General features: G+C 35.2%; 4 protein-coding genes across 4 annotated transcripts; 3 read left to right on the forward strand and 1 right to left on the reverse strand.

Annotated features, from left to right (window-relative positions):
* The first annotated feature begins 759 nt into the window (after nt 1-759).
* LOC113295765 (homeobox-leucine zipper protein HAT22-like) lies at nt 760-1,876 on the forward strand. The gene is made up of 3 exons (XM_026544091.1): nt 760-1,140; nt 1,413-1,492; nt 1,591-1,876. The coding sequence occupies exons 1-3, from the start codon at nt 760-762 to the stop codon at nt 1,874-1,876; spliced, it is 747 nt and encodes a 248-aa protein (XP_026399876.1).
* Nucleotides 1,877-2,819: 943 nt separating this feature from the next.
* Nucleotides 2,820-4,414, forward strand: LOC113299329 (AAA-ATPase At3g50940-like). Its single transcript, XM_026548347.1, has one exon. The coding sequence runs from the start codon at nt 2,927-2,929 to the stop codon at nt 4,328-4,330; it is 1,404 nt and encodes a 467-aa protein (XP_026404132.1). The 5' UTR covers nt 2,820-2,926; the 3' UTR covers nt 4,331-4,414.
* An 82-nt stretch (nt 4,415-4,496) lies between these two features.
* Nucleotides 4,497-6,482, forward strand: LOC113299328 (AAA-ATPase At3g50940-like). Its single transcript, XM_026548346.1, has 2 exons — nt 4,497-5,316; nt 5,405-6,482. Exons 1-2 carry the CDS (start codon nt 4,593-4,595, stop codon nt 6,166-6,168), a joined length of 1,488 nt encoding a protein of 495 aa, XP_026404131.1. The 5' UTR covers nt 4,497-4,592; the 3' UTR covers nt 6,169-6,482.
* On the reverse strand, nt 6,450-10,151 carry LOC113299327 (protein trichome birefringence-like 5). The gene is made up of 5 exons (XM_026548345.1): nt 9,224-10,151; nt 7,997-8,189; nt 7,547-7,740; nt 7,219-7,377; nt 6,450-7,019 (listed from the first exon to the last, which is right to left on the reverse strand). Exons 1-5 carry the CDS (start codon nt 9,976-9,978, stop codon nt 6,680-6,682), a joined length of 1,641 nt encoding a protein of 546 aa, XP_026404130.1. The 5' UTR covers nt 9,979-10,151; the 3' UTR covers nt 6,450-6,679.
* Between the last annotated feature and the right edge of the window lie 957 nt (nt 10,152-11,108).

Genomic DNA, 11,108 nt, shown 5'->3' on the forward strand with positions numbered 1-11,108 from the left:
ATAATGCAAAAAAGCGACATTCATTAAGTATCAAATCTAATTCACTTGTATGGATAATTGATTTTTGTACCATCCTCGATATTTTGTGAATTTTAATTACCTATGTTTCTACTTAAATTTCCTCGTCTCTACGGAAATGTACAGTATACCGGTCCCCATTCAAAGCCATCCTCGGTCCTTCAATAATACGGATTTTGATAATCTATGGAAAATGAAATGAAAGCAGTCTTAGCCTCTTAGGCTCTTAATAAGGTAATTAATTAAGTAATGTAGCACTCTTTGACTAGTAAATCAGGTCAATGACCACTAATTCCAGTAAACCGTATATTAAGTTATGTAAAAGACTAACTTAATAAGGTAATTAATGAACATATTAAATTTAATTAAAAAAGGTAACAAAATCAAATTAATTATACATGCATCATTATGTCAGATTTTCCTATTAGGTAGAGAAACTGATATTCAAAGATAATAACAATAATATCATGTGTGAAACACAGTCAAAACATCTTTTGATGTTTTAGTTCCAACGGAAGATTTTCAATTAATTATCTTCCTAATAAGAAACAAAATTTGGGTTATAATTAATAAATATTACTTAAGTTAGATATCATTAATTATCATGTCCAAAATCTTGAGAAAAAGTATATAAACCTATTTCAAGATTCTTATACTGCATGGTCAGTTTTCTTTATAAATCTTGTGTAAATATTTTTGGAATTTTTTCTCTTAGATAGAAAAAATTTGAGCAAATCAATCATGGGAGGAGATGGAGAAGAAGAAACATGCGACATAGGGTTAAGTCTTCGGCTCGGTTCTGGTGGGTTCACTTCAAGGTCCACCAACGAAATCAAACATAAGACATCCAGAGTTCAATTGAGTCTATTGTTTCCATCGAATCCAAAGGAAGAAATCGGCGATGATTATCATGGGAAAAACGATGGGGATCGATGGAGTTCGAAGACGGAAAATCAAAATCATCAAGAAGAACATGCAAAGATAGTTAAGAAAGATAATCCTAGTGTTGATAGTAATATTGACAAGTATGATCATACTAGTACAAAGAAGAAACTTAGACTCACGAAAGAACAAGCAAATTTGCTTGAAACTAGCTTCAAACAACACAATACCCTTAATATGGTAATGTATCTATCTCTTTTGGTTTCACTGCTTAGTTTCATGTTTATCATTCGTTTAGAGATAAAAAAAAAATAGGAAAGAATATTGTACATGAAAATTCTCTGTAGATTTGTAAGTAATGTGGCTTGATATTCTGTGAAAATAATTATTTGCATGTAATTTATTTTTGAATTATATCACATTGTTTTTGCTGGAAAGTTAATAAATTTTTTACCATTTCTATACTACGTTTGAATTCATATTTCAGTAATCCTTTTGACCGAATCGAACAGATGCAGAAGCAAGAATTAGCAGAAAGGTTGGATTTACGGCCTCGACAAGTCGAAGTTTGGTTCCAAAACCGGAGAGCAAGGTATATTACATTTTTTGATGAAATAAATAATAAAGCCATAACAGTTATATTAGTTGTATTAAGAAAAATTAATAGTGTTAATGTTTGGGGTTTTGAAGGACGAAATTAAAGAAAACAGAAGTTGATTGTGAAGTGTTGAAGAAATGTGTTGAAAGATTGAATGAAGAAAATAGAAAGCTGAAAAAAGAGCGGCAAGAATTAAGATCAACTAAACTTGGACCACCATCGTCATCACCTTTCTATCCTCATCATATGCCAAAAAATGACGTTGCCTTAACTATGTGCCGAAACTGTAACAAGGTTTCCAACAAGAGTAGCAGTGAAAACAAACATAATATTCTTACTCTTTTCAATGATATAGGTAAAGCTAATTGTAAAATCTGATGTATGTGCCAAGTTTTAGTACCATATGGAGTATAATTATAGGGGTAAGGAAATAACAAGAAGATTGAGGCGAAGAATTTTTTTTTGTTTCATTTGAGGTAGGTGTATCAAGATTGATGGCTACTTCCACGCCAGTTACATCTTGCATTAACTGTTAGTGTTGAATTTTTCAAGTGTTTTTGTTGAAGACTTTAATGACTAAATAAATATAATATTTTGACTTCAGGTCAAGGACTTGACCATTAGAAAATTGTGATTCTTGATTTGAATGGATGACCATACTAAGAGCATCTCCAATACAAGGGGTCAAGGTCTTAAAAAAGCATGTCACATATGATTTAAGACTTTTTACACCACAATTTCATCTCCAATGTAAGTGCCAAGGTTATAAAAAGTGATGACATGACTAAGTGGAGGTAAAGGAGAAAGTCTAAATTAGACTTTCTTCATGACCTTGGATCATAAATGCACATCATCATTTTGTCTCTAAAATTAAATAAAAACTGTTGAATAAGACCTTGAGGATTAGAGATGAATTTTAGCTAAAAAGTTTTACCTTCGTCATTTTTTGTCATTTAGCATTAGCAATGATCCACAAGTAAAAAGGTGTAAATAGGACCTCCACCTAGGATGACCTTGACCCCTTGCATTGGAGATGTTCTAACTGTGATCTTGCTTCTATAAGTCATTTTTTATTTTTACTCCTCACTTATTCTTTAAATGTGATTTTCCATGGTTTACTCTTCACATTGACAATGCAATTTCCAAGTATCTTCAATCACTATGAAATAGTAGATAAAAAGGCACAAAATTATAATACCCCAAAAGAAAGAACTGGAGGAAGGTTCACTACAATTTCTAAGAACAAACAAGTGTGTGTTTCTTCATTTCTTTAGACCATCATTTTGTTGAGTATAATTAGCTGAGAGTGGTTAAAGGGGCTTACTTTGAGAGAGCTGGAGTACTATTTCTTCTGAGAACCTGTGGGTTTTAAGGTCTGTATATAGGTTTTCACAGCTGATACTTGATCCAATTCATTCTGTTCTAATAATGGATTGGAAATCGCTGGGTTCGGTATATGCATCATTGATGTTAATAAGAGGTGCAGCTAGAGAAATGATGCCTCCTGAACTGTATGATGCAGCCAGAAATACATTCTTTCATTTCTTTTCTAATCTTCAGGCAGAAACTATTACACTCCAAATCCAAGAATATGAAAAAGAGTCGTATAACCATATCTTTGATTCAGTTCAGTGTTATCTAAGTTCCAAATGCTTTACTTCTTCGTCCAAGTGTTTAAACCTATCGAAAATCAGAAACTCGAAGCATCACACTTATACCATGGTGCCCGAACAAACTATCGAAGATATCTTTGATGGTATCAAATTCACATGGTCTTTTCATAGTGGTCTAGCCGAAATTGTGTCTAGTTCCAGTAGTAAAAATGGCAAGAATTCTTGTTTCAAGCTTAGTATTGAAAACACATGCAAGGAGTTTGTGAACTCATCTTATATACCTCACACTATAAAAGAAGCCGAGATATATGAATTCAAGAACAGGGGGAAGAAACTTTTTACGAACAGTCGTTCCGGAGACTACTGGTCACAAGTATGTTTATTCTCTCATCCATCAACATTTGATACGATCGCCATTGACCCAGTTCTGAAACAAGAGATTCAAGAAGATCTAAAGAAATTTGTGAATAGAAGCGACTTTTATAACAGAGTTGGCAAGGCCTGGAAGAGAGGTTACCTTCTCTATGGTCCACCAGGAACAGGCAAAACAAGTTTGATTGCTGCCATTGCTAACTATTTGGAATACGATGTCTACGACATGGAATTAACATCTGTGAAGAGCAATGCACAACTAAAAAAGCTTTTAATTTCAACTCCAAGCAAGTCAGTAATAGTTATCGAAGACGTTGACTGTTCCGTAGACCTTTCGAATCGAGTAAAGAAGAACAACCAGGAAGCTAATGAGGATAGAGATGAAAGTACTAACAATGGAGGAAGTAGCGGTGTCAGTTTGTCAGGTGTTTTGAATTTTGTTGATGGACTCTGGTCACCTTGTGCTGGAGAGAGGCTGATTATATTTACCACAAATCACAAAGAGAAACTCGATCCGGCTTTACTAAGATCCGGCCGAATGGATAAACATATATGTCTCTCTTACTGCAACATGGAATCGTTCAAGATTTTGGCGAGAAGTTATTTGAAGATTGAAGAACATGAGCTGATGGATGAAGTTAAGGAACTGTTATGCTCCCTGGAAATCACACCAGCTGATGTTGCAGAGTGTTTCATGAAATATGACGAAGATCCAGACATGGGTATGAGAATTGTGGTTGCAGAAATGAAGAAGAGATTAAAAATGAACAACCAAGGAAATAAGACAGATCAAGCAAAGACAGATAAGAGATTCTCATCCTGTAATAAATTTTTATCAAAAATGTAAATTTTGCACAGGGCCCTTGTAGATTCAGGATCGGCTCTGCACTTTACTTATGTGACTAAGCAGGCACTTACTCTCAAGCTTTTTGATTAAAATAAGTGGATAAAGTTTCAGTCCACTAATAATACAAAAATAGGATTGTGATCCAACTACTGTTCCACACTGGAACTTCCTTGCATTTTCTTAGCAGAATTGTATGTCTGGCAGCTTTGAAGGTTCCTAATCACAGTGCAGTTGGAGTTTGAGAGTGAGAGATCAGAGAGATATGGAGGCTCTAATGGATTGGAAATCGATGGGTTCCCTATATGCATCTTTGATGTTTGTAAGAGGTGCAGTCAGAGAAGTAATACCTCCAGAAGTTTATAAAGCTGCAAAAACTACATTCTTTTACTTCTTTACAAATCTGCAAACAAAACTTGTTACAATTCATATCCACGAAGTCGAAAATGACAGCGATAACGATATCTTTAATTCAGTTCGACGTTATCTAAGTTCGAAATGTTTTGCTTCTTCTAAATCTCTACGGTTGTCGAAAATTAAGAACTCGAAGAACCATACTTACACCATGGTTCCTGAACAAAGTATGGTAGATATGGTGGATGGTGTCAAGCTCACTTGGTCTCTTCATAGTGACCAGGTTGAAAAGGTATCAAAGAGTGAGAGCTCAAGAAGTTTTTTCAAGCTGTGTTTCGAAGAAAAACACAAGGAGTTTGTGGATTCTGCTTATATTCCTCATATAATGAAAGAAGCTGAAATTTCTAAATTCAAGAACAGAAGGAAAAAGCTTTTTACGAATCGGTCCGGAGATTGTTGGTCACAGGTATGCCAATTTTCTCATCCGTCAACGTTTGATACAATCGCGATGGACCCAGTTCTTAAACAAGAGATTCAAGCAGATTTGAAGAAATTTGTGAACAAAAGTAAGTTCTATACCAGTGTTGGAAAAGCATGGAAGAGAGGTTACCTTCTTTATGGCCCTCCTGGAACAGGTAATGTACTTCAAGAATCTATTATTGGTAACTCTCTGCAAATTGTGTACTTCAAAATTACTAATTGATTTATGATTAAATATGGCAGGGAAAACAAGTTTGATTGCTGCCATTGCTAATTACTTGGATTTTGATATCTATGACATGGAGTTAACGTCTGTTAAGAACAATTCACAATTAAAAAGGCTTCTGATTTCCACTTCAAGCAAATCAGTAATAGTCCTGGAAGACATTGACTGTTCGTTAGATCTTTCAAACCGAAAAGAGAATAACAATCAAGAATGTGATGAGGGGAAAATGAAAACTAACAATGGAACAAGTAATGTGAGTTTATCTGGTATTTTGAATTTTGTTGATGGACTTTGGTCACCTTGTGCCGGAGAGAGATTGATCATATTTACAACGAATCACAAAGAGAAACTTGATCCAGCTTTACTAAGGTCCGGTCGAATGGATAAACATATTAGTCTGTCTTTCTGTAGTATGGAATCATTCAGAATTTTGGCGAAAAATTATTTGAAAGTCGAAGAACATGAGTTGATGAAAGAAGTTGAAGAACTGATAAGTTCTATACAGGTGACACCAGCTGATGTTGCAGAGTGTTTCATGGGCTATGATGAAGATCCTGACGCGGGCATGAGAAATGTGGTTGAAGAAATGAAGAGAAGAAAGGAAATAAACAAGGAAGAAGAAAAAATAGATCAAACAAAGAAGAGATTGCGGTCAAATGACAAAGAAAACAAAGAAGTGAAGCGATTGAGATCAACTGGAGATGATCCAAATCAAGATCTGGAGAAAATAATGCCAGCAACTGAACAAGAAGAAAAAAGAAAGGAAGTGTATGAAAACTAAGACAAGGAAGAAAACGACTATGCATATTAATTTAATTTTGCAATGGTAGGTGATTATAGCAGAGAGGAACCATTGGCCACTGGACACAGTGAGCGAGTAGTTCGACTATGATCTGACCTGTGAGGAAATCGTCCAGATAACATAACAAACCTGTGTGTTTTGCAATCTATAGCTAGTATTTGATTTTGGAATGTAAGCTAGGTGCAGGCTTCAATGTGTCAAATGTGCTATAGATGCCTTCTCACAAAATCAATAATCTGTAGATAGGCCAGATCAGTTACTAACCTTACAACAATAAGATTCTTATATAACCAGATTCACTTTCTAAGCGATAATATATATATTGTTTACAACTTACATGAATAAGATAGTTGTCTTTCGTTACAGTTGGATGGCAACACATTACTCATGTTTTCGACCTCGATGATTTTCTAAGGCATTTTGAATGTCCCCTATAATAACTCGTGGGAAATCTATCTATATACGAAGGGGATGAAAATAATAAAAAATCTTACCGCAAAACTGATAGAGTACTTTGTTGTAACACAAGACTCGCGTATATGAGCTCATTCCATGCATCGGGGACACCAGGAAGGCACCAATGACTGCAATCTTGTCGCCTTGTGGAAATCTTAGTTTCTAATGTTCGGTTCTTCCCATAAACTGAAGGGTGTCCATCTTTGCGGAAATTAGTTAACTTTGTGACATTTAGAAGTGTTACAGGTACCTTCATTTCACGGAGAACCTCCTCCACGATTGTCATCTTTAAAGGATAAGAATCTAGGAAAGCCCCGCTAAGAATGGGTTCCTTCTCCCCATTACATGTTCCACCAGAGTCCCAGTCTCCACCTCTGGGAAAAAACAAAAAGAAAATATGGATGATTTTCTGATACAGTAATTGCCGTGCCATAATCACATGGTCATTACTTTAAATCAAAATTTACCACAAAAAAAAAAGAAGAGGAAAACCGTGCTTCTAAAAAATTTATTATGACCAGAGCGTGGAGGCGTATTCAATGGTTCAAAATACAAGGGGTGACAAATGCTAACCTGAAATGGGCGGAAGAGTATCCACGGTAGAACACTAACTTCTTGGTTGGATCTATATTTTGATCAATCCATTTTCCCCATGTTCTCATGGATCTTCTATAAGCTTCGACCGCATCAAACTGAGGATAGACAACGTCACCTTCTTTATAGTAATTCTTCCTGTTAGATAGATGACATTTCACACATTCATTTTCTTGATTTCAGATTAGATATTTCTGCTTTATGCAAAGAGCTCATTTTCTCATGTTACGGTTATCTACCACAAGGAAAAGAAAACTAGTAATACCAAGACATGAAATCAAACAAGTAATGGGGAGATCATACACACCCTCTAGCAGTCTTTCCATGAGTCCACCAATGGCCAGTATTAAACACAAGGATGTCAGCCCTTTTCCACCGGTTAGCAGATTTGTCAATGCGGTCTATTGATAGAGTTGGATTTGATTTTCCCTGAGCATTAAGACGGATCCCTTCCCTGACAAGGAAATGAGAGCGTACAAAATCGACAGTGCAGTTGAAGTCCTGCAGGTGCAATTACATTTGCAATTTATTTAGGTGCCTTCATTTTATTTAAAGTAGACACAGATAATCTTGGTGAAAACAGTTATGACATCTTCAGCACTGAGATTCAAATAGAACCCATAAACAGCGCCAAACTGAAAACGAGAAAAAGCTGATCTCAGTGTTTTCATCGACACTTATATTTTTCCAAAGTTCTTAAATTCGTAAATAGTTTCCGACTATAAATTCTAAGAACTAAACAGAGTCTGGTGGTTACCTCAAATTTGAAGATGTAATATCCTCGTCCTTTAGTAATTTTGTACCCATGGACCTCATACACTCTGCTCTTGTCCAACAGGCCTTCCCGAAGTAGGCATAAGATTGATTCAAACTGGTTCCGATTCATTGAATCTCCAACCAGCATCAACTTTTTACCTCTTAGTCTCTCCAAGAAGTCTGTCGCATTAAACCTAAGAATCAAGAATGAGGGAAGAAAATATGCACTCTAGGCAAGTAGAAAAAAAGAAACTTTGAGACTATCGAAAAATTTACCATCCCTTTGAAGTACAGACTAGAGGTGCAAATATGAATTGTAAATGTATTGCAACAACTGATTAGACATACATGGTGAGAACTTGCAATCTATGCAGAAACAGAACAATCCAGACTGCAGCACATATAAAAGAAAATTTACATCAAAGATTTATGGCGCCATCAATTCCAACACTGGTCATCGTAACCGTGACAAGTACATATACACTAAAATGATCGGCTGATCTCAGTTTCTAATCAGAACTTTTTTCTGGTAAGCAAACAAGCATATTTAAAATGCACTTTATTGCAAAAGAGAAACCCAATATGGACCCAAGTCTTGATGTTCACCATCTCAATCAGCATCAGCAAATCGTCAACACTTCATTCAAGTATTTGGGATTCAAAACATGGGTTCATAAATTATGCTAACTAAAGCCACCTAAATTCTCTCTTCCAAGTTCTTCACACTAAAGCTATGCCCAATAGTTTGAGATGGTTTGCATCTAAACTCTACTTCATTACAATTTTCCAGGTACAGAACAGCAAAAAGATCGTATAAACATGTTTGTGGAACAGCTATCAAAAACACCAACAAAAGCAACCCTCTTAATAAAGTCATCCAAAGAGATTCCTTTCTAGTTTCTACCTACTAAAGTTGTATACCAAGTAATTTCACACTCTAGGTTTCTTATCCACCTCATTTTGAATAACTAATTCTCTTTCCTTGGGTCTATCATCACAATAGGAAGATCACAAATATGTTCTTTTTAGATTTAAACCACTGAAGCAAACCCAATTTGCAGTCCATCACAAATCAAAGAAAATGATATCCCCCACAGACTAAGTAAGGTAGTGCATAACAGAGTTCAGTTTTAGACTAAGTTCACTAAACACAAGCTGAATATGCAATTACATAAACAAAGAACCCGGAAACGAAGAATATAATCTAGCAGTACCATCGTAGTTTTACCTTGGAAGGTCACAGCCATCAGGTTTCCATCTCCATTTAGTATAATCTGAATCACGTCTACCATTTGCTTGACAATCATAAGCTTCATCAACGTAAGGACAAGAACCAGGTTGATAAATTGGATACTCATCTTCTTCATCTCTTACCCATTTCCCTCTGTACAAATCACATGTATCCACCGTTTTCTCAGAATAACCCAAACCAGAGCTCTTTGTTACATTACTCTCAGTAATTAAATCAAATGGATGTGTCTCAACATCAGAAACACCGTCTCCAGACAATGAATCAACGCTTGTTGTTTCATTTCCAGAGATTGGATCGATGGGTTTTGCTTTATAATCAGTAGAATCACTTCCAGCAGAGATTGAATCAACGGGTTTGATTGAAACATCAGAATCAATGGGTTTTGCTTTATAATCAGCAGAAACAGTTTCAGAGATTGAATCCACAATGGGCTTTGCTACAACATCAGTAGAACCAGCTCCAGCAGCAGAGGTAGAATCAATGATCACATCATTAATAGAATCAGTATCAGAATTTGGATCAAGATTAATGGGTTGTTTTGTTTCTTCAATGTGATCAGAAGAAGAAGAAGAAGAAGAAACAAGATTATCTCTGTAAAGAGCAAGAGTAGGTTCAAGGGTTTTTTTGCTAAAGAAAAAGATGCTGAAAAGTAATAAGAGAAGAAACAATGATATATACAGAGTAATTGAGAATGAAAATGAATGGTTTTTCTTTGGTGTTGTAGTTGCCATTCTTGTGTTTGTTTTAGTTTTTAAGGATTCTCATGTTGTTTTCAGTTTAGGGGAAAAAAGACAATCATTTTGGGATAACAAAATTGGAGATGAGATTTAGATTTCTGTGATTCCGTTTTCTAACAGTTGATTACCAGTAATGGAGTTCGTTTTAGATCCTTAAAAGTGTGTCTGTGATTGGTCCACCACCATGCTCTTTTTATGTACCATCACTTGAATATTTGGGGCAACTATGGGAAACACTTAAATTGCCAGTATCAACCGACAAAACAGTAACTATTTTATGTTCTGCCCGATTGTTTACTGCGGTATGGAAGTTCACAAATCTTATACGTGTCACATACTTCAAAGTTTTTGAGAAAATTAACGGTGGGTTTGTTCTTTGTTGGTAGAATTCGCAATTCCTATGAATTAACCCCATCTGATGGATTATAAATTTTGGGATTCATATAAATCATTCATGTGTTTGGTACCGTACTTAAAATTTCTAGGATTCGTATAATTTTTAGGACTAATTTTAGGATTTGCAATTCCAGTGAATTAATCCCATCCCATGGATTATAAATTTCAGGATTCATTTAAATCATTTGTGTGTTTGATAACGCACTTAAAATTTCTAGGATTCATACGATTCTTATGTTTTAAAGTGTTCAGCGTACCCTTAGAATCTTAAAATTGTTTATACTCCCTCCATTCCACTTTAGATGATGTTTTTGGAGTTTTCACGCACATTAAGAAATGAATAGAGGTATGGATATTTTCTATTTATACCCTTAAGAAAAGTCTTCAAACATTAATTTCTATTAGGGCACTTAAAAATAAACTTATAATTCCAAGACAAAATGTTAGGGTGTTATTGGAAGTTTTGTGGAAAAATATGAAAACCTTCAAGTATTGTGAAACAAAAAAAATAACCCTAATACATCATCTAAAATGGAACGGAGGGAGTATATGGGATTTACAGTAAAAAAAAAGTGGGTTTATAAATTCCTTAGAGTAAGGGCTATGGAATGAGTGTGAAAAACACTCATTCACTGCCATAATGAATGAGGGACTGGGTGAATGAGGAGTTTTCTAACCATGGGAAACTAAAAAAAACAAACTAAGCGTCTGATTTTCAGCCGCTTGGA

Source organism: Papaver somniferum, chromosome 7 (genome assembly GCF_003573695.1).
Source record: "Papaver somniferum cultivar HN1 chromosome 7, ASM357369v1, whole genome shotgun sequence".
NCBI classification, from domain to species: domain Eukaryota; kingdom Viridiplantae; phylum Streptophyta; class Magnoliopsida; order Ranunculales; family Papaveraceae; genus Papaver; species Papaver somniferum.